At 44.3% G+C, this 24,403-nt stretch overlaps 1 protein-coding gene across 4 annotated transcripts in view; it reads left to right on the forward strand.

The window, feature by feature from the left end:
- CSK (C-terminal Src kinase) overlaps positions 1–24,403 on the forward strand; it is a 104,162-nt gene that overhangs the window by 38,560 nt on the left and 41,199 nt on the right. For all 4 annotated transcript variants that reach the window (XM_085847333.1, XM_085847334.1, XM_085847336.1 and 1 more), the window contains exon 4: positions 8,498–8,607. In XM_085847333.1, coding sequence (XP_085703459.1) covers positions 8,498–8,607 — 110 coding nt within the window. The remainder of the gene's footprint in view (positions 1–8,497; positions 8,608–24,403) is intronic.

Raw genomic sequence — 24,403 nt, forward strand, 5'->3', positions numbered from 1 at the left:
AGGGGTTACGAGGGGGTGGCCGCAGTGGAAGAGAGCAATCCTTGGTTTGTGTTTCAGAAGGCAGGAGTTGACAATGGGCAGCACTCTTCAAAGATGTGGGAGCGACACCAAGACTATGGACATAGGCCATAGGGAGTATCAGACGAGTTTTCATTCTTGTGCTGGTAGAGGCTGAGCTTTTGAAAATTTATTGCATGAAAAGATGTTCCAATAGCCGTCCAACGACTTATTTTCAAGATCTGCAGGGATAAATGCAGCGGCAGCCGACCTCAGAAGTACTATTCTTTATAGGGTGGTGTCAACAGAATGCTACAGCGGAATTTTTTTATTTATATATTTTTTTATTTTTAAGGGAATCGGAGAGGCCATTTACGTAGACTAAAAATAATGTTTGTGTTTTGAGCTGATTAAATGTATTTTTTTTTTAGCTTTTTTTTAGAGTAAGGTTTTCATTCCTCCGCTGACGAAGTTGCCAGTCATGTTTTCGGGTTGGCCGTAAGTACGTCCGTCCATGCTAATTTTCTGTTTTCTCTGCAACTGTTTATCTAATTGACAACACAATTTTCACCACTCGTATGTGATGTGACTCGTATGTGTGACTTCATCACACAGAGGTGTGATGACTCGTATAATGTTTTGATGATAATTATGACATCGTTGGTCATGTGGTTTGGCAGCGATGTTGAAAAAAAGGAAAAACCTTAGACCATCTCCGAAACCACTCCATGGAAAAAAAATAATTGAAACGTGCTCCCCATGGGAAACGAGTATGATTTTTTTTTTGATGATGTCATAGGTGGCTTCGTTATGATGTCATAATTGCAAACGTCGAATGCTTTATCTGATCATTATGAATATTCTTTTTAGAGTCACTTTGGGCTAAATTTTATGGGGGAATAAAAAATTGATGACATTATCGGTCATGTGGTTCGGTAGCCATATTGTTTTTAACATGAAAAACCTTCAAAATCTTCTTCTCCAGAATGGCTTGACAGATTGAGGGGAAACTTAATGCAAATTGTACACAAACCTTGGGGATACCAGGGTGGTCACGAATAATTAATAGGTCACATGGTCTGGCAAGCCAGCCATATTGAATTGAACGAAAATCTTTTGAAAGTCATTTCTCTTGAACTGCTTCATCAATCATGTGATGTGATCTAGTAGTCATGTGGAATATTGGTTCACGAGTCAGTAAGTGACCCCTATATTCGTTATGGGTGTGTGTGTCTGTCTGTCTGTCTGTCTGTCCTGAGCATAGCTCCATGGGTTTTGATCCGATCTTGATAAAATTTGGGTGGGCGGTTTGTATCATGATCTAGTTGTGTTTTCCGGAGAATGGGCGTGCTACGCCCATTATGGGCGGAGCCACGCCCAAAAAAACATGTGTTTTTAGGGGGTAGCCGGCTTCAAGTTGCATCTTCTCCGAGGGGATTTGTCGAATCTGGCAGGGATTTCAGTATTTGGTTAGCCCAATGGCACCTGCATATCCCCACTGAGCTCGATTTTTCATTTTCATCCCAAGGTCAAGGTCACAAGGTCACGAACTTAGAAAATGTCCAAAAAAATCAATAAATTGGGCATCGGGCTCCTCGGGTTTTCAACTGTTTCGAATTAAAGTTGGTTTGCAAGTAGTGCTCTTCGATTACTACAACTTTCATCATTTACGTTTTTCCTGATTCCCGCCAGTTTGCCCGTGGCATCCCCTCGAAGGTCAAAAAACAAAAAAGGCGAACCGTGTACCTTGCGCGTGAATCATGGCCGTCTCCAGACTTGTATGTTTTAAATTTCAACCTAATCGGACACATGAGATGGCAGCCTGAATTATTTAATATTTTGAATCTGTGTTCAGGGAGTTAGATCAAACTTGGTACAGTATGTATCATGATGTAATAATGTGGGTGGAGGCATATCTTGTGACATTGCGACGTCGAAGAGTCCCCTTCTATTTTATACATATTTTTCATCATGCAGGGTTCAAAACTAGTGACACAGTTAACCGATTATAGCTGTGCCTAACCTTTTGACTTCTTATTCACTTGATGCAATTTAGCATGGGAGTAAATGTGCAAAATTGGCAGATGTAACGACTTTGGAATTTAAATGATGAAACGATGCGTTTAACGTTTTCTATTTTGGTATTTGTTAGAAAATATAGTTCCCCAATACATATTGGAGTGGTCAAAAAAAAAGACCCATCAATGTCCCATTTACCTTTCACCTAACCTGACTTGTGCTTGTGGGCAATACACCCGGATGTTCACACTGAAATGTTCTCTCTGGGTTCTCCTACTGAGGCTGCTTGCGTGAAATTGAGTTCCTCGGAAGGAATGGACTACATTCTTTGCTCGAAGGTTGGTACAATTTTAGATTAGAGGCCCGTTTATATTGCACATATTTTTCAGCAATTTCTGACTTCTTCCACAACACTGGGCTATTTTTTTTTAGTTTGCCAGCGTCGCTTCAAGCTACAAACACCACGTCATCGCTGATTGCCATCCATGAAGAGGATGCTACTCTAAGGACAGTGTCAAGCTAATTTTGTGTTACTTGGCTTTTGAGAAAGTCGACAACAGAGAGGACAGTCAACCTCAACCACCAGATGTGTCTATTACTTGGAATCTCTGCATCTGTTTAATGAGGAAATATTTACAGTGGAGCTTTTTTATGCCTCCACTGACGAAGTCATCGGAGGGATTATCTTTCCGGGTTATTCCTCCATCCATCCATCCATCCATGCATACATACGTCCATCCATGGTAATTTTCTGTTTTTTCTGCAACTGCTTATCATATTGACACAATTTTCACCATAGGTGCGACAACTCATGTAGAATGTTTTAAAGATAATTATGATGGCTTAGGTCATGTGATGTGGCAGCCATGTTGGAAAAAAGAGAAAAAATTGGACCTCTGTATCTCTGCTCCCTTTGAAAAAAATGAAACTTGGCACATGTGAAGTACTCCTCATGGGAGAGGGGGAAAAAATACTTGTACCAAAGTTTTTTTTTTTATGTCATTGGTGGCTTCATTATGACGTCATAATTGCATGTCAAACGCTTTATCTGATCAGTATGGAATTTTTTTGAGGGTCATCTCGAGCTAAACTGTCTGGGGGAAAAAATTGATGTCCTCGGTCATGTGGTTCAGCAATCTTTAAAAAATTTTTTTTTTTAACACAAAAACCTTCAAAAATAATTTTCTCTGAAATGGCTGAATCGATCGAAGCAAAACTTTACAGCATGATCACCTATTCGTGAGGAACAAAGAGTTCCCCACCGATGACTACATAGGTTACATGATTTGGCAAATATGATGTTTTTGGAAGAATAAACATTTTGAAAATCTTCTTCTCCAGAACGGCTTAACAGATCGAGGGAAAACGTCACCTACATGTTTCCCAAGGTCAGGTCAGGTATGGGAGCATGCGTCAGAGCAGCGCATCGCTGCGTCCACTTTCCGCCGGTACTCCAGGGGCCTCCGTCTGGCCATCCCCCAGGCAGATGCCTGGCCCATCCCCATCTCCTTGAGATGCCGATCAACCTGCTGCAACCAGGAGGAACGTGGTTGGCCCATTGGCCTCCTCCAATCACGAGGCTCCCTCGCTGAAAGAATCTGGTGAGGAGGATTCGCGTCAGGAAAATGAGCCACATGTCCATACAGCCGCAGCTGACTCTCACGGACTATGCAGGTCACAAATCTCATTTGAGTCTCTCAGCAACCACTCATTGGACACAAAGTCCGATCAGCGATAGCCAAGGCTTCTCCGAAGAGACCTGGTACCAAAGGAATTAAATCTCCATCTCAGATCCTTGGTCAGAGTCCAAGTTTCGCATCTATAGAGCAAGACTGGAAGCACCAAGGACCTGAAGACTCAGACTTTTTTCCTCCCACACAGGTACCGGCAGCGCCACACCCCATTATCCAGTGAATCCATGACTCCCCAGGCCCGACCCAGACGTCGAGTGACCTCCGACTCACAGCCCGCAGAGACATGAATATCACTGCCAAGGTAACTGAATCTCTCCATGACCTCAACATCCTCACCAAAAACAGGCACAGACAGGACAGTGGCATCCAAGATGTCATTGAAAGCCTGGATCTTAGTTTTGACCCAAGAAACCCGTAATCCCAGCGGCTCCAACTCCTCATTGAGCACCTCGAGGGCCCCCAAAAGGATGTCTAAAGTCTCTGCAAAGATGACTGCATCAACTGCGAAATCAAGGTCAGAGATCTTGACATTCCGAAACGATGCACCACAGCTTGATCTCTCCGACATCCTCCCGAGAATCCAGTCCATACAAGTGATGAAAAGTGTGGGGGCCAGTACACACCCCTGAGGAACTCCAGTAACAACTGGAAATAAGTCAGAGATGGTACCACCACATCTCACAGCACTCTCAGTACCAGAGTAGAGTTCAGACAGCAGATCGATCAGTTTTGGTGGCACCCCACGAAGACCTAGAATCCTCCAGAGGGCATCCCGATTCACCGAATCGAACGCTTTACAGAGATCAACATAGGCTGCAAGCAGCCCCTGCCGAAACTCTCGTCTGCGTTCGGTGAGGACCCAAAGAGCAAGGATACGGTCGATCGTTGACCTCTTTGGTGTAAAGCCTGACTGCTCTGGAAGCTGGTGCTCAAGCAGATGGTGGCGAACCCTCTCAAGAATTATCCGAGCAAAAACCTTGCCCGGCACTGAGAGCAGCGTCACCCCTCGGTAGTTGTTGCAGTCTTGGCAATCACCCTTTCTTTCCAGAGAGGGACAACAAGGCCCCTCTTCCATTCAGTTGGGATGATGCCTGTGTTCCAGGCAGAGCACAGAACTGTATGCAATGACACGAGTGCAGCATTTCCACCAGCCTTGAGAAGTTCAACATGGATGCCACAGATCCCTGGAGCTTTACCCCATTTCAACCGGTTCACCGCAGCCTGTGTTTCCACAAGCGAAGTTGGACCACAGTTGATTGGAGGGTCAGCAACAGGGATTGTAACACCCCAGACATCCAACTCGACAGATTGTGGATCAGCCTGGTACAACCGCTCAAAGTAACCGGCCCAGCGGGCCTTCAGTTCGGACTCCTCTGTCAAGAGCACACTACCCTCTGCTCTAACTGCAGTACACCGAGGGATGGGCCTGGATGAACGCAATGCGCGAATTCCCCTGTAAGCAGGACGAGAATCCCTTGACCACAGGTGATGCTCTACCCCCTCACAGATTCCTCGCACATCGGACTCCTTGTCCACCCTCAGCACACGTACGGTTTTAAGCCTCAGCTCCCTGAACAGCTCAGCTCTGCCATTCAGCCTGGCCCTGCGACTCTGGTCAATGGTATCCAGTGTCCCTTGAGAGGCAAAATTCTTCTTTGCCCTACGGTGAGTTCCAAGACATCCACCGGAAACATCAAGGACGGTGTTCTTGAAGGCACTCCACAACTCTTCAGGACCTCCTAAAGCACCCAGACTCCTCAACTCCCCACTCAGCCTGTTCGCACACTCCTCAGCCCCCCTCTCATCCTTGAGCTTTCCAACATCCAACCTAGGCTGGGATGGTACCATTCTCCTGGATTTAAGGTGCAACTTCAGAGTTGTTGCAACAAGCCGGTGGTCAGAATTGAGGAACTGAGCACTCCGGTAGACCCTGCAGTTCTGGATCATCCTCCAACGACCATCAACGAGGACATGGTCAATCTCCTTTGCCACACCACCAGCGTTGGAATACCAAGTCCAGCGATGAGCTTGTGGGCACTGAAACCATGAACCAGCCACCCTAAGTCCATGACTTCCTGCAAAGTCAAGGAACTTGGTGCTATTCTGGTTCATAGCTCCTGACCCATTGGGACCTACACATGTCTCATAACCATCCCTTTCAGTTCCATTCGATGCATTGAAATCCCTCAAGACTAGAAGTGTATCTCGTCTGGGGCACTGATCAACCACATCTACGGCACTGGCATAGAATGCATCCTTCACGGTGAGATCACTCGCCTCGGTCTGAGCATAAACAGAGACCAGGGAAATGTAATAACCTTGGAATTTAAGGAATTGAGCTTCTCTGATTTCACTCGTGGGGAGTTGGACCTGTGAGCGCTGGTAAGTCCACATCCCACATATGTAAATCTGTGTATTAAATGTTTACTGTAGATCTATACAGAAAGATGGCAGAGCCAATCATTTTAATGTGCATGAAGTGTGTCGTTTTTTTTTTTGTATCTTGCCATATACTTATTACCTCTGCCACCGAAGGTGAAGGAGGTTGTTTTCACTGCCCTGCAAAGGGAAGCTGCACAGGAGGTTCTCCCACGGAGTGGGATATCAAGGTGTTCCCCAAGCCTTGAGGATATCAGGGTGTTCACGAATAATTAATAGATCACATGGTCTGGCAGCCATATTGGATTGAATGCAAATCTTTAAAAAAATATTTTTGTTTAACCACTTCATCAATTGATGATAAATGTCAGTTATGATGTCGGAGTCATGGGAGGAAGTTTTAAATTTAAACCTGATGAGATGCATGGTTTGGCAGCCAGAATTAATTCGTATTTTGAATCTCAGTTCAGGGATTTTCATCAAACTTTGGTGCAAGTCTATAAAATAATGTAATAATCTGGATAGAGGCATATCTGGTGACATTGTGACATGGAAGAGTGCCTTTCTCGTTCTGTGTTTGTGTTTTAATTTTATCAAAATATCCTCTTCAGGCAGACTTGTTTATTTAACCACAAATATCTTATGATTGGTGTGCTGACTTTTTTTTTCTTTTTCTGCTGACCCTGGGCTTGCAGCATGCACAGTGGTGATAAAAAGGTTGTGAACCTTCTCAAACCTTTTATATTTCTGCATTAATTTGCCTGAAAATGTGATCAGATCTTCATCCAAGTCCTCATAATAGCTTAAGAGAACCTGATTAAACAAAGCATACAAAAAAATAAAAAAAAATCTCCTTTGTCATTTATTTATTGAGCAAAATAATCCAATATTCAATTTCTTTGTCAGAAAAAGTATGTGACCCTCCAGATTAATCAGCTTAATTAAAGGGGTAATCACAGTCAGGTGTTTCACTCAATGGGATGACAATCAAGAGTGAATTTGGGTGGCCCTGCCCCATATGAAAAACATATACTTTGTTTGTCACCATCAAAGTCTGATCTTCACCACACAGGTTTGTGGAAGCACGAAAATAATTTCTGAGGACCTCAGAAAAAGAGTTGGTTGCTCGTCAGTCTGGAAAGGGTTACATAACTATTTCTAAAGATGTTGGACTCCACCAACCCACTGTCAGTCAGATAGTGTGTCCAAATTGTGAAAATTCAACACCATTGTTCCTCTTTTCAGAAACGTTTATCCAACGAAAATCACCCCAAGAGCAAGGCATACAATAATCGGTCACAAAGACCCCCCCCCCCACTCCCCCAAGGGTAATGTCTAAGGATCCGCAGGCCTCTCTTGCATTGGCTGTCAGTGTTCATGAGTCCACCATCATGAAAACATTGAACAAGAATGGTGTGCATGGGAGGATACCAAGGAGAAAACCACTGCTCTCCAAGAAGAACATTGTCAAAGACCATCTGGATGATCCAGACAGCTATTTGAAGAATGTTCTGTGGACAGATGAGTCAAAACTATGAATTCTGGATTGTACCAGCAAATTATATAGGAGAATTTCAGTGCATTCATCTGTCAGCTGAAGCTTATAAAGTGGGTCATGCAGCAAGACAACTTTCTTAAATACACGTGTAAATCTACAACAGAATGAAGCAGAAGGAATGGTCAAGTCACAGTCCAGACCTTAACTCAATTGAAATGTTGTGGCAGAACCTGAAGCAAGCAGTTCATGCAGGAAAACACACAAATATCTGAGTTGAAGCAGTTCTGGAAGGAGGAATGGGCCAAAATTCCTCCAAGCCGATGTACAGGACTGATGAAGAATTACAGGAAACATTTGGATGAAGTTATTGCTGTTCAAGGGGTTACCACCATTTCCTGAATGTTAAGGTTCACATACTATTTCCGACAAAGAAATTGAATGTTGGATCATTTTGCTCAATAAATAAATGAATGAAAAAGTAGATGATTGTTTCTTTTCCTTTTTTTTATGTGCTATTTGTTTTATCAGGTTCTCTTTATCTGTTATTAGTTCTTGGATGAAGATCTGATCACATTTTTGGTCAAATTTATGCAGAAATACAAAAAAATTCTTAACAGTTCACAAACTTTTTTTCCTCACCACTGCACCTACAAATTTAAGGTTCGTCTCTGGTGCACTTGCCAACAAAATTGAACTTTGAGCCCTGCAAGGTGGTTTGTTTATGTAATTTATTTATTTATTTTTTTAAAGCAGGGTTTCTTCGCTGAACGAGCTGCCACGATTGAGGAAGAATTCTTTTTAATTTTAATTTATGTATTTGTTTTTTGAGGGATAAGGAAGGAAAGATATTATTATTTTCAGGGTGTTTTAAGTTTAACATCTTTTATCTTTGTTGTTGTTTTTCTTAAAGGATCCTAACTGGTACAAGGCAAGAAATGAGGAGGGTGCACAAGGTCTCATTCCCTCAAATTATGTACAGAAAAGAGAAGCCATCAGAACGGACAAACTGAGCATGATGCCGTAAGTGCCATGGCTTAAAAGCTTAAATTTTGTTTCCTTTGCTGAAACTTGTGCAGAAGTTAAGTTGATGGAGCAATTGTACCGAAATGCTATACACCAGTCGGAGGAGAACACAGAAAATATTCACTCACGTAGGAAGGAAATCACTTTTTTGAATGAAGAATTGTAACCACTGCATCATCATAATATCATCAACAAGGAAAATAAAACTGCGGTAATACCTCGCCCACACGCTCGTTTCGTATTTTTCGCTCGTTATATGTTGTGGTTTTAACTCTCAATTCGCTCGCATACTTTGGACATACACTCCTACAAAACGTGTAACATCCCTCTTGGGGATTCCCGTGATGACGCTTACCTCCAGCCATGCGTCTGCGTGTTTGAGAACATCTCAAATCGGTGTTTGGTTACACTTCACTCGCCGAGGTGACAACACTTTTCATTGCCATTTCATTTGTGCTCCACTTTTTGTGCTTAAAAGTTCGAAATGTCGAAGCCCAACAAAATGAAATGAAGCTTTTTCCCTTTAAGTTAAATTGGACATTATTTAACACCTTGAGAGTGGACAAGGCCACACTTGTTCAATTTCGCTTTAATTCATACACACTTATTAATCACTAGCAGAGGTGCCCGGCATTGCTGGGAAACGCCGGGTCCCTCCTGCCCCTTCTCCTCCCTCTGCACTCCCACCTCCATTCCCCTGCCTCCCCTGATTAGTGGAGGTTGGGTTTGGGGCTTCCCACTCTCTGGGGACGTGTATAGTGCAAAATTGCAAGCTATCTCCACAGCTGTCTTGTAATACCCTCTGCCACCATTGGGTGGTGCTACATGATGCACTTTTACATGGGGAATTTTGTCGACCTTCCCCATGACGACAGATGAAACCAAGTAGCCCATGTTCACCATGAGGTCAAATTTGGTATATGCGCCAAGTTTGGTTGGTGTTGCACATCGACAGACAGAAATAGACAGACATAAAATGACATTTATTTATTGGATTCCAACTGTTATTTATTCATTAATGAACACATCGTTATGCTTTCAAACTCTTTGGTGGGGGGAGGGCTAGGTTTAGGGAAATCCTGTTTTTTGGGTTTTTTGTGTTCTCCAGGCATGCATCTCTTATTTATAACTGTTATTGTGGTAAAACTTGTATCGCAACATGTTGATTTGCGATTTTCCTGTTTGTTTTTTTTTTTTTTCACAAACTCATTTCAAGCGTTTAGCTCGGTATGAGTGTACATGTTTGTAGAATTTTTTTTCTATTTCTATGTCCCTTTGTATTGCACTCCATTTTCATTGGTGGTATTTCAGTTCCCATCCAAAGTGTACTTGAACAGTCAAGCACTTTGTGGAGCCTGGCAATTTGCATTTCAGACCGGTGAATATCATTGTGACTGTTCGTTCCTTGGGAGAGGGGTGGGGTGTTCTTTTCCTTCTCAGTAGTCTTGGCGGGGGGGGGGGGGGTGGTGTTTGGGGTGAAGGAAAGGGGGACTTTGACTTCGGTTTTTGGCCATTGTCAGAGCTTTTCAAAAATAACTCTACAACAGTAAAATGCATGCATTGTGACCATGATATGCCTTGAATGAAAGGTATTGACGGGGGCGGGTGTGGGGGAGGGGCATTTTGCCCCCAAAAAATTAAGATTGCATCTATATTGTTCTCTCTACAGTAGATTCTCTGACCTACGAGTGACTTGGAAACATTTTTTTAGTGTGTGGAGGGGATGCAGTCCATTGGAGAAATAAGGTATGTAGTGAGGAATTAGGGCCAGGGAAAGACATTGTGTTGGCTTAATTCCTGGTGTTGACTTAATGGTTAGGGTGTTGGGCTTGGAATCCAAGGATCCCGAGTTCAAATCCCACTCGGCTGTTGAATTAATACCAGGTGCGGCTGATTCTGCCTGTCATCCTTCCGAGGTCGGCAAAATGAGTGCCAGCTTGCTCTTTTACTGTGTCGGAGTGGCGACCCGTCCAGAATTGTGCCCAATAGCCAAAGAGACTGCTCAGGCAGCACCAATGCTCTGCACAGAGTATGGTCCCAATGGATGGACTAGCATTTCAAATACTGCTAGAACAAGCTGTCAAGAAGGGGTATCGTTTGTGTTAACGCAGTCGGGTCCTAAAGGACTCAAACCTGGAGCCTCAGTTAAACTCCTCCGAATGGCCTTCAGTGGCTTGGTGAATTTTACGTTGGCCCACAAGTGGCATCTTGTGGTAAACAATTATAATTTTGATGCACCAAATATGACACTTATAATTCCCATTCAGTCTATTGGAGGCATTGTCCATAATCCAAGTCACTTGAAAGATGAAAAAACGAAATGCAGGTTTAATCTGCAATGAAAATAGCACACGGACATGGTAGAGGCAAGATGGACACAGGAAGAAAGGAAAACCTGATTGGCAACGCATTCATTCTGAAGATGGAAACTGATTGATGTTTGCTTTTTCTGTCTTGTCCATGAGAAGCGCAGGACACATGAAAGGGGAAGGGATTTCTGTAAGGGTTAGGTGAGGCATTCCTTTTGTCCCAGATGCTATGGGCTAGTCTGGATCGGACGAACAGGCTTCCTCCACGCCATGCAGGCATCCACGATGTTAGTTGCCCCAAGCTTGCCGTGTAAAAGGAATGTGCTGTTTTTCAGGACCTGGACAGGGCTGTGTGTGTGTGTGTGTGTGTGTGTGTGTGTGTGTGTGTGTGTGTGTGTGTGTGTGTGTGTGTGTGTGTGTGTGTGTGTGTGTGTGTGTGTGTGTGTGTGTGTGTGTGTGTGTGTGTGTGTGTGTGCAGCAACAGAAGGTGGCTGTGCAGACCAGGCGGAGAGGCAATGGGAAGAGTTCATCAGTGGGTCGTGGAGGGAGGCAGGATGGTCAATTGTAGAGATAGTCGAGAGAATGAAATCCCATGGAGAGAGTGGGGGGAGAGCAATTGTGATCGCAACCGGTGTTTTTTAGTCTGGTGTGTGCGATGTCACCCTCTGTTCATTTGTTGTCCACCACTGTAGGGCTGCCCTTCCATTGGCAATTGTGGATATTCAAATCCATTGGTCTGCGAGACCCCACATGACTGCCCACTTATCCATGGCACATTGTCTTATCAGCCCAATCAGTGTCCGGCTTTCGGGTTTGGTAGCGTCACACGGACCAGAAACGTCTGATGTTGAGACCTGCTCCTAACAACATGTGGCCGTTTCATGGAATTGACTTAATTAGCGAAAAATAATGTAATTTGTGAAAATCAAAGGGATGGAGGAGGTGGACTCGAATAAATGAACAATCCTGATGGTGCCAATTTAGTATTTACAACACAACTGATCGAAACACCCTGATTAAGAAATAACTACCTAAAACCCCCAAAAAACAAAAAACAAAAAAACAGTTGATCATTCCTGCTCACTTCCTTTTTTTGAACCCTCATTTTTAATTTTTTTAAAATCATTGCTATTATTTATTTTGTCAAACATCCCGAGAAGACAAAAAAAAATTGTACTCGTGTCTCATGGAAGCTGTGCAGTGAAGCACCTTCACCACTTAAAAAGTTTCCCAGTGGAGGACTGACAGTTACTTCCCCAACAGGTGCAGTGACCTTACTGTTCTGATGCAAACTAAACCTGAACACAAAAAAAGACTAAACAACAAACAAGAAACGAACGAAACATGGTGGGTTAGAAGGGTTCTTCTTAATTTTTTTTTACGGACATGTGGAAGGAAGGACATACCAAATATTGAAATGGTTTGCATCACTTCAAAATCCATATCTTCACGTTCGACTCTCGCATCATTCTCTGAATCGATCATTTTCCCCAATGTCGACACAGTACTGAGTTTTTATAGCTTCTCATTGAATCAATCATTTTCCAAATGCTGAGTATGTATAGCTTCGACCGCACCCCAGTGCTGAGAGCTGCAATGCCGCTTTCCATTTCCGTGCGTGATATGCGAGCAATACTGGTCTGCGTGCGCAAGTTCAATCGCAGCCGCTGAAGTAAAATTCAGTGCACGCTTCAGATTTAAATGATGCAAAATACGATTCCTTTGAAAACAAGGAAATTGCATGACGAATGTAGAATGTAGACAAATTGCACGAAAGCGATGAATAATTTTCATCATTTAAGCTTCATTTTAAGCCTGGTGTTGGCTTAGTGGTTGGGGTGGCGGGTTGGGATCCGAGGGTCCTGAGTTCAAGCCCCGTTGGCCGCTGAATTCAAAAAATACACCAGGAGGTTGACTCAGCCTGTCATCCTTCCAAGGTCGGCAAAATGAGCACCAGTGTACTGGTAAGGGGGACACTGCATCAGCAGCATTGCCGCGTCCCAACCAATGATGCAGCCAGCAGCTACAGCCTGCACTCGATAGAGAGAGAGCTTCATTTTTTTAAGATGGTTTTCATCTGTTTGCAAACTTCGATGGCAACTTAAAGTCTTGAAGCCATGGTATACGCCATACGGGAACGGTTCTTGATGGGCAATGCTCGCGATTTGATGTTTTCTCTGATTTCACTCGTGGGGAGTTGGACCAGTGAGCGCTGGTAAGTCCACATCCCACATATGTAAATCTGTGTATTAAATGTTTACGGTAGATCTATACAGAAAGATGGCAGAGCCAATCATTTTAATGTGCATGAAGTGTGTCGTTTTTTTTTGTATCTTGCCATATACTTATTACCTCTGCCAATGAAGATGAAGGAGGTTGTTTTCACTCCTCTCTGTCTGTTTGTCTGTCTGTCTCTGTGTGCAGGATATCTCAAAAAGTTGTGGATGGATCCAGATTAAATTTAGTGGGCAGGTTGGGTGTGTGACAAGGATGAACTGATTAGATTTTGGTGAAGATCCAGATCTGGATCCAACTACTAGAATTTTTTGAGTGATTCTTCACCATTGAGAGATAGGGCCAAAAACGATATATAGCCCGATATCTCAAAAAGCTGTGGACGGATTCAGACGAAACTTGATGGACACGTTGGGTGTGTGACCACGACGAATTGATTCGATTTCGGGGAAGATCCAGATCCGGATCTGATTATTTATTTATTTATTATTTTTTAAAGTGATTCTTCACTCTTGAGAGAGAGAGCTCAAAATGATATATCACATTATATTTCAAAAATGTATTGGGCCAGCTATGTTCTTGTGGATCAGACATCACAGGGGAGAGGTATGCGCTCTACTGAGTGCCCTTCTAGTTTTTAAAGTGATTCTTCACCATTGAGGGATGGGGCTAAACTAATATATAACACGTTATCTCAAACAGTTCAAGACAGATTCGGAGGAAACTTGGTGGACAGGTTGGGTGTGTGACCACGACAAATTGACTTGATTTTGTTGAAGATCTGAATCCGGATACGAGAATCATTTAATTTTTATATCGATTCTTCAGCATTGAGAAATAGGGCCAAGAATGACTCCTTCTCCTTCTCCTTCTCCTTCTCCTTCTCCTTCTCCTTCTCCTTCTCCTTCTCCTTCTCCTTCTCCTTCTCCTCCTCCTTCTCCTTCTCCTTCTCCTTCTCCTTCTCCTTCTCCTTCTCCTTCTCCTTCTCCTTCTCCTTCCCCTTCCCCTTCCCCTTCTCCTTCTCCTTCCCCTTCCCCTTCCCCTTCCCCTTCCCCTTCCCCTTCCCCTTCCCTTCTTCCCCTTCCCTTCCCCTTCCCCTTCCCCTTCCCCTTCCCCTTCCCTTCCCCTTCCCCTTCCCCTTCCCCTTCCCCTTCCCCTTCCCCTTCCCCTTCCCCTTCCCTTCTTCCTTCCCCTTCCCCTTCCCCTTCCCCTTCCCTTCCCCTTCCCCTTCCCCTTCCCCTTCCCCTTCCCCTTCCCCTTCCCCTTCCCCTTCCCCTTCCCCTTCCCCTTCCCCTTCCTTCCCCTTCCCCTTCCCTTCCCCTTCCCCTTCCCCTTCCCCTTCCCCTTCCCCTTCCCTTCCCTTCCCCTTCCCCTTCCCCTTCCCCTTCCCCTTCCCCTTCCCCTTCCCCTTCCCCTTCCCCTTCCCTTCCCCTTCCCCTTCCCCTTCCCCTTCCCCTTCCCCTTCCCCTTCCCTTCCCCTTCCCCTTCCCCTTCCCCTTCCCCTTCCCCTTCCCCTTCCCCTTCCCCTTCCCCTTCCCCTTCCCCTTCCCCTTCCCCTTCCCCTTCCCCTTCCCCTTCCCCTTCCCCTTCCCCTTCCCCTTCCCCTTCCCCTTCCCCTTCTCCTCCTCCTCCTCCTCCTCCTCCTCCTCCTCCTCCTCCTCCTCCTCCTCCTCCTCCTCCTCCTTCTCCTCCTTCTCCTTCTTCCCGTGAGGGGTCGCCACAGCGGATCAACCGTCTCCGTTTCGCTCTATCTTCCATTGACACTCCAAGCACCCGCATGTCCGCCCTCACCGCATCCATGAACCTCTTCTTTGGCCTTCCTCTTCTCCTCCTACCTAGCGGCTCCATCCTCAACATCCTTCTCCCGATATACTCCGTTTCCCTCCTGTGCACATGTCCAAACCATCTCAATCTCGCCTCTCTCACTTTGTCTCCAAACCGTCCTACCTGTGCAGTCAATCTAATATACTCATTCCTTATCCTGTCCATCCTAGTCACTCCCAACGAGAATCGCAGCATCGTTAACTCTGCCACCTCCAGCTCCGCTTCCTGTCTTTTTGTTAGTGCCACCGCCTCCAAACCATACAACATAGCTGGTCTCACTACCGTCTTGTATACTTTCCCCTTCACTCTTTCAGCTACGCTTCTGTCACAAATCACTCCTGCAACTCTTCTCCACCCACTCCATCCTGCCTGCACTCTCTTTTTCATTTCTCTACCACACTCTCCGTTACTTTGGACAGTTGATCCCAAGTATTTAAACCAATCCACCTTCCCCACCTCAACTCCTTGCAACGCCACCATACCACCACCCTCCCTCTCATTTACGCACATGTACTCTGTCTTACTCCAAATGACTATCATTCCCCTGCCCTCCAGTGCGTACCTCCACCTCTCGAGGCTCGCCTCAGCCTGCTCCCCACTCTCCCTACAGATCATGATGTCATCCGCGAATATCATAGTCCATGGAGACTCCAGTCTGATCTCGTCCGTCAACCTGTCCATCACCAATGCAAACAGGAAGGGGCTCAGAGTCGATCCTTGGTGCAATCCCACTTTTACCTTAAACCGGCCCGTCATTCCTACCGCACACCTCACCGCTGTCACACTGTCTTCATACATATCCTGCACAATCCTCACATACTTCTCCACCACTCCCGACTTCCTCATACAATGCCACAACTCCTCTCTTGACACCCTATCATAAGCTTTCTCTAAATCCACAAACACACAATGTAACTCCTTCTGGCCTTCCCTATACTTCTCCATCAACATTCTCAAAGCAAACATTGCATCAGTGGTGCTCTTTCCTGGCATAAACCCATATTGCTGCTCACAGATCGTCACCTCTCCTCTCAACCGAGCTTCCACTACTCTTTCCCACAACTTCATGGTGTGGCTTAACAACTTTATCCCTCTGTAATTTCCACAGCTCTGCACATCACCCTTGTTCTTGAAAATTGGAACCAGTACACTTTATCTCCACTCCTCCGGCATCCTCTCACTTTCCAAGACTTTATTAAACAATCTGGTTAACAACCCCACTGCCATCTCTCCTAAGCACTTCCATGCCTCCACTGGTATACCATCTGGGCCAACCGCCTTTCCTCACTTCATCCTTACTGATCCACCCCACTTCCTGATTCACTAACTCCACCTCTTCCAAGCTTCTCTCTCTCTCATTTTCTTCATTCATCAGCTCCTCAAAGTACTCCATCCACCTTCTCAACACACTCTCCTCGCTCGTCAGCACATTCCCATTTTCGTCCTTTATCACCCGAACCTGCAGCACATCCTTCCCAGCTCGGTCCCTCTGTCTTGCCAATCGGTATAAATCCTTTTCCCCTTCTTTTGTGTCCAACTTCTCATACAGCTCGTCATATGCCTTTTTCTTAGCCTTTGCCACCTCTCTTTGCCTTGCGCCGCCACTCCTTGCACTCCTGCCTACTTTCTTCATCTCTCTGACTATCCCACTTCTTTTTCACCAACCCCTTCTTCCTTATACTTTCCTGTACTTCCTCGTTCCACCACCAAGTCTCCTTATCTTCCTTCCTCTGTCCAGATGTCACACCAAGTACCTTCCTCGCTATCTCCCTCACAACTTCTGCTGTCGTTGCCCAATCATCCCACCCATCTTTACCACCATCCAACGCCTGTCTCACCTCCTCCCTAAATTCCACGCAACAGTCTTCCTCCTTCAGCTTCCACCATGTGGTCCTTGGTTCAGCCCTCTCTCTTTTCCTCAACCTCACCTCCCAAATCATCCTACCAATCGATGCTGTCGAGCTACACTCTCCCCTGCCACCACCTTACAGTCTCTAATCTCTTTCAGGTTGCATCTCCTGCTTAAGATGTAATCCACCTGTGTGCACTTTCCTCCACTCTTGTACGTCACCCTGTTTTCCTCCTTCTTGAAATACGTATTTACCACTGCCATTTCCATTCTTTTTGCAAACTCTACCACCATTTGCCCTTCCACATTTCTCTTGTTGAGACCGTACCTCCCCATCACCTCCTCATCCTCTTTATTCCCTTCCCCAACATGCCCATTGAAATCTGCTCCAATCACCACTCTTTCATCCTTGGATACACTCTCCACCACTTCATCGAACTCACTCCAGAAATCTTCTTTAGATTCCATCTCGCACCCCATATGTGGGGCATATGCACTGATGACATTCATCATCACTCCTTCAATTTCCAACTTCACACTCATCACTCGGTCAGATACTCTCCTCACCTCCAATACTCTCTTGACATAATCTTCCTTCGGGATTACCCCGAAGATTACCCTGGGATTACCCCGAAGATTCCAATACTCCGAGCCTTACTCCCCATCCACTTGGTCTCTTGTACACACAGTATGTCCACCTTTCTTCTCTCCATCATATCAGCCAACTCTCGCCCTTTGCCAGTCATCGTCCCAACATTCAGAGTTCCAACTCACCTCCACACTTCTACCCTTCCCCCTCTCCCACTGCCTCCGGACTCGCCTTCCCAGTCTCCTTCTCCTCCTTCGCCCAGCAGTAACACAATTTCCACTCGTACCCTGCTGACCACCGGTACCGGTAGCGATCGCTGGTAACCCGGGCCTCGACCGATCCGCTATGGAAATTCGTTTTGTTGTCCGCATAATGATTTGGCATAGGTTTTTGTGACGCAACCCTGGTCACCTCTTACGACACACAGGGATATGGTACACCTATTCTAACCGGGGCATATCGGGCCAAGAATGACATATGGCATGATATTTCAAAAATGTATTGGGCCCGATGTGTTCCGGTGGATCAAGCATTACGTGGTGGAGGTATGCGCTCTACCAAGTGCCCTTCTAGTTCGTTCTATATTTGTTCAGTGTTTCTTTTAAGTCTCATTTTTTTTTCTTGTGAAGCATGTACATGGGACTTTTCCCTTGTTAAACCCATGGGCAAACAAACTCGAGGATGGCCTTTCGGTCAAGCTAAATACTTGTGTTAACATCACCCAGCAGAATGATGTAATCCGGGGCTTCGGAAGTGCGCTATCCCTTCTCCCACACCCTTGTGCATTATCAAAGTGCACAGGCAGATACAGTAGACTACAGAGCCCGATAGATAGCTGTCTTGTTATCAACAACCTGAAATGGGCAACCAAATCAGCATTATAACTCCACTTGTCGTGCACAATTCTCTCCTAAACTAGCAACACCGCACGCACGCATGCACACGCAACCTGTGCAACCCTTCATTATTCGATCAGTGGTCCCAGGTTGGGAGGTATGTGACATTGCGCAAAGCTCTCTGCCCAGGCTGTCCTTTCAAAGTCCACACACTGTCGCATGACTGCTCGGCATTGCTGTGAGATATAGGTAATATGTATGTTTCTTGTGAGGACAGCTGAGAAACATTTCAAATGGAAAATCTGGTGTACAAAATGGTCTGTGGGTGCAAACAGATACACTTGCTTTCATTCCACAGAAACCAGGATAGATGTGATTCTGGGATATCAGGCCATAAAGGGCAGTACTTCAATGAACTACGGACCTAGGTATTGGAGACTGAGTCAGTCTGATTTTCCAAGGAATGACTTTGATCAACTGAGGATGCCCAGTCTGTGGCTGGCTTTGGAGGCCAACTCTGAAACATGGTTTGCCAAAGAAAGATCATGGCTGATTGTGAGATGCAGGAGTTTGAATAACTTAACTTCCTCAAGAGGATTGTTAAAAAAGTAGCTTGCCAGAGGGTCCTTTTGGAGGGAGAAAGTGAGAGTATGAGATGTGTCTGGATTGAAAGACATATTGCAAGTGTTTTTTGCAGCTTGTTATTTTTGTCAAGGCTTCAAGAGAGGGAAGAGGCTGCAGCCTGCCTGTCTGGAGGATGAACGACGTCACGACAGAGGGTGGAGTCATCAGTGAATAGATGGAGGATTTTTCAGTCGGAGAAATCATTGATGAAGATCAGGAAAAGGACTCTGCCCTGGACACTGCCTTGGGGCAGTGTCTGGACAAGGAGAGGAGATGAAAGGATTCTGTCGAGCCACACGTTGGCTTTGAGAGTGGAGGAAGTCAGTAAGCCATGCGTGGAGTTGGCCTTGGATGTCAAGCAGAGAGTTTGGAGAGTGAGGCAGGATGTCAGACTGTATCAAAAGTATGAGATACACTGATACAGTGCCTTAAGAAAGTATTCACTCCCCTTGACTTTTTCACATTTTGTTGTGAGCCTGAATTTAAAACAGATTAAATTGAGATTTTTCTGTGGCTGGTGCACATAATGTCAAAGTGGATTTTTTTTTTTTGACATTTTTACAAATTCATTAAAAATGAAAAGCTGAAATGTCTTGACAATAAGTTTTCAACCCCTTTGCTATGACGTTCCAAATCGAGGTTGGGTGCATCCATTTTCTTTTTATCATCCTTGAAATGTCTCTACAACTTGATTGGAGACCACCTGTGGCCAATTCAATTGATTGGACATGGTTTAGAAAATCGCCTTTCTACGTAAGGTCCCACGGTTGACGGTGAATGTCAGAGCAGAAACTCTGCCATAAAGTTCAAGGAACTGTCCGTATAAATCTGAGATAGAATTGTGAGGAGGGATAGATCTGTGGAAGGGTATATAAAAATTTCTGGAGCGTTGAAAGTTCCCAAAAAACGCAGTGAGCTCCATCATTAGGGAATCGAAAGAATATGGAGCTACCCAGACTCTTCCTTGAGCTGGCTGTCTGACCAAACTGGGCAAGAAGGACTTTTATTTGGGAGGTGACAAAGAACTCAATGACAGAACTGCAGAGTTCCTTGGCTGAGATGGGAGAACATGCAGGAAGGACAACAATCTCTATAGCACTTCAGAAAATATAGACTTTATGGGAGAGTGGCCAGACGGAAGCCACTCCTGTGAAAAAGGCACATGACGACATGCCTGGAGTTTGCAAAAAGGTGTGTGAAAGAGTGAGAGCATGAGGCAAAATATTCTGTGGTCTGATGAGATGAAAATTGAACTCTCTTGTCTGAATGCAAAGTGCGACATCTGGTAGAAACTGAGCACTACTCATCACCCATCCTTACCATCTAACACCATCCTTACCATGAAGCATTGTGGTGGCAGCATCAGGTTATGGGGATGTTTTTCAGCGGTAGGAACTGGGAGACTTTTAAGGATAGAGAGAACTATTAATGGAGCCAAATATTGGCAAATCCTTGAGAACCTGCTTCAGAGTGCAAAAGACCTTGGACTGCGGCTAAGATTTACGTTCCAACAGGACAATGACCCCAAGCATACAACCAAAGCAACACTGGAATGTCCTCAGCACAAAAACATGAAAATCCTTGAGTGGCCCAGCCAAAGCTCAGACTAGAATCCCATTGAGACTCTGTGGATAGACTTTTGAAGATTGTTATTCACTGACACTCCCCATCCAATTTAACAGAGCTTGAGCAAATCTGCAAGGAAGAATGGGAGAAAATCCCCAAATCCAGATGTGCAAAGCTGATAGATATACCCAAGATTACTTGAAGTTGTCATCGCTGCCAAAGGCGCTTCTACAAAGTATTTACTCATGGGGTTGAATACTTGTGTAAATTTCATATGTCTGTATTTCATTTTTAATAAATATTTAAGGATTCCTTAAAACAGGTTTTCACTTTGTTGGTTGTTTTCTCTATTTGTGTTTTTTCAGAAGGTGGGTGGAAGTTCTCCCAGAACTCTAAATCTCCATTTCATTTTTGATAAAGGATCATGATTTATGAACCAAACTGTGAAACTTCGTTCTCATAGCCTCGTACCAAGGGCTCTTTTCAAAATCTTGACTGAACCTCTGACCGCTTCCACTTGTAGTTTGTTTGTAGTGATATTCCCCGGAACGATTTTTAAGTGCTCAGTAAGGGTTTTCTTTGTCATTCCTATAGCTCCAACTATCACTGGTATAATTTCAGCTTTTTTCAATTTCCATGTCCTCTTGACCTCATTTTTCAGATCCTGGCATTTGGATTAAATGCTACAGAAATCAGGAAAGGGGGGGGGGGGGTAAAATGGGGATAATGTTGGGTGCACAAGATTTGGAGGCAAATTCGAACTCAAACAAGAAGGGCACTCGGTAGAGCGCATGCCTCTGTCACGCAATGCCTGATCCATGAGACATGACTGGCCCAATACATTTTTGAAATATCATGCTATATATCGTTTTTGGCCCACTCTCTCAATGGTGAAGAATCATTTTGAAAATTAAATAATTCTCGTATCTGGATCCAGATATTCACCAGACTTGAATCAATTCTTCCTTGTCACACACCCAATGTGTCCAAGTTTCGTACAGAATTCGTCCACAACTTTTTGAGATATCGTTTTTGACCCTATCTCTCAATGGTGAAGAATCACTTAAAAAAAAATTCCTAGTAGCTGGATCCACATCTGGATCTTCACTAAAATCTAATCAGTTATTTTTGTCTCACACCCAACTTGTCCACAAAATTTCATCTGCATGTGTCCTCAACTTTTTGAGATATCTTGCACACAAACAAACAAACAGAAAGGGATAAAAATGTAACAACCTTCACCTTCCCAATACATACTGTAGGTAAATATAGTGGATAGTGTGGAGGTAGTATTGGGATAGTCCCAATAGTGGAGGTAAATAGACCAATTACTGCACCGTAGTCCCTTAGAGTTTAGACATTTTGCAGTATCTCAGGCAGAGTCTGCAGTAATACCATTTCGGGTTGAGGGGAAGCATACAACCGAGATTGACTTGACAAGATTCAGCCATGACTTGGGATGAATGAGATTGGTTAGAGAGCTTAGCCTTGAAATTTGCACAATGATATTTTCTGGCATGCCTCAAGGTGGGCACACACCCGTTGAGAGCCTTACGGAATGAACTAAAATTTCCCTCAGTTGGGTTAGATTTTCATATTGAGAAAGCAAGCTACCCAAGAGCAACTGCTTCCCCACAGGTTTCAGTATGTCACGGCCTAGAGCAGATAGAATAGCCACAGATGGGATGGGAAAAACTGTGTACGAGAGAAAGTGGGCTTTTGTGAAAGTGTTCGCAGGTGACATCAATATCAGGTACTGTTTAGAAGGTTGTCCAATCCTTTCAAACAACTGCATAACAGTATGTACCACAGTAATACTCTGATTGCGTCTCCCCCTTTTACATCATTTGCAAATATGTTGTCACTTTATTAATGTCACGACCTGATTTGCATAGTCTCAACCCACACTTGTGTCGCTGACAACATCCGGCCTTTCTCGTAGCCTTCACCTCCACCTACCCTGTGCACAAACTACTTTGAGTCATGCAAAATAAATGTACTGTAGGCTGGCTAAGAGACAGTGTAAAAGTGTTCCCTTAAAAGTGAAATTAGATGTTATTCATCAAACGGATGTTGGTGAACATGTAGTTGATGTTGCCAGGTTATTAAGTTTGCCTCCATCTATGGCGTGTACCACATAAAAATACTGATGTTCATTGCAAGTCACGGCTACCTCCAGAAGAGGTACCGAAGGTAAGAAGAATTAAAATTCAAAGGTATGTTCTTTATTTTATTTAAATGTGTATTTTAATACAACTGTCATCTATCTATAATTCCAGCTGTGTCTGTGTGTGTGTCTGTGTGTGTCTGTGACCGCTGTTTCTCGACGACCACTGGTCCGATCTAATTGAAACTTGCCAGGTATATTGCTGGGGACCTGAGGATGTGCCTTTTCAAGGTTTGATATTAATCGGACAAGTGCTTCCCAAGTTATGGCCATTTATTTACCAAACCAATGACAAGACACGTTGTTGCATGGGCGTGGCCGATGGGGAAGGGAAGCTCAGCCGCGTTCGCCATTACAGGTTACAACGTACGGACTTCCAGAGAGTGATGACTTCGTGTATTCGAAAAATTTCTCGATTCCTTATGCGCATTTATAGATAAACACAATGCCGCAAGTTATGATCGTTTTCATATGAGACGGTGCATAAATTTCAGTAACATCAGAGTGCTGGTATGCTCCGAACCAGGAAGTAAAATTATTTTTCTCTCTCTTCTCTTCTCTTTTTGTTTTTCCTTCCCCCGACATTGCGAAAAGGTAAAATACGTTGGCGCTAATTGAGTATTTGGTTATTAAAACTAAATTGCGAATAATCTTACTGCGAATAATATGCGAACTTCCGGGCCACGCACGTACGAGCACGTGAGAGCGAAGAAACGGCCTGTGTGGTTGTTTGTTGCTCGCGGTCTGGATATTTATTTATTAAATTTTTTTTTTTTTTTACGGGCACGTACTAGTTAACCAAATAAGGGTAATATCAAAGGTAAAAAGTGAAATATAATAGGTGGTGTTGACGTTAGGAACACAACCCACCTCCCAAACAGCCCCCCCCCAACCCTCCTTTATTCATTTAATTCTTATGAGAAAAATTCCTTTGATTTACGTTGTTTCTATATTCGTCGCGCCTTTCAGGAGCACCCCTGACAAAAACTGGGGTCTTCCAGTATCTCGTATGAAAGGTATGGACAGAAGGTACATTTTTGTACAAATAAGCACTGCAGAGGGTGGGGTGGTTGTGGTTATCCCCTACCAAGGGGAGGAAGAGGGGTTTTTAAAAAAAAAATCCTTTCCTCGAATCATCTCAGACGGGATTAATGTGGCAATATTTTTGGGGTGTTGGTTGGGGGAATCGACCTCCACATGGAATCGACCTGCAGTTAAAATTAAGCCTACTGACAACACAATATCCAATCTGTTGCTGCAACTTCAAATAATGCTAGATTATAAAAACAGAACAACCCTGTCATAGCCTGTTCATTGCCAATGTGCAGCATCTCCATCCATCCTCTCCTATGGCCGTCAGGTCCAATAATGAAGTTCGTCGTTATATTAGATAAGACTAAATGCAAAGAATGTGTCACCGCGCTGCTCGTCTTTTTTGGGATGGGGATACAATTTGGAATTTGGGCGTGCTTGTGGCAATAACAATTACGTACCTACTCTTCATGAAATGACCCAATGGGATCTTTAATGTCCGCCAACATCTAGTTCTGATAGACTGGTCCTCTGACTTCAAGGGGAACCCAATTTATCCAATTATTTTTTTTCTTCTGCAAACCATTGAAAATCATCACGGTCTCATTTGAAGGGATGTTTTTTTTGAAACTTTTTTTTTTCCAATCACAAAGTGCCCAAAATATCCATAGACTGTCGATTTTCGATTTTGCCAGTGACGTCACACTATGAACCCACCTTGATCCAAATGGCAGCTTTTCATAAACGGTATATTTTGATCTT

The sequence above is a fragment of the Eptatretus burgeri genome, chromosome 11 (assembly GCF_056783735.1).
Source record: "Eptatretus burgeri isolate ZD-2024b chromosome 11, Ebu_testis_v1, whole genome shotgun sequence".
NCBI classification, from domain to species: domain Eukaryota; kingdom Metazoa; phylum Chordata; class Myxini; order Myxiniformes; family Myxinidae; genus Eptatretus; species Eptatretus burgeri.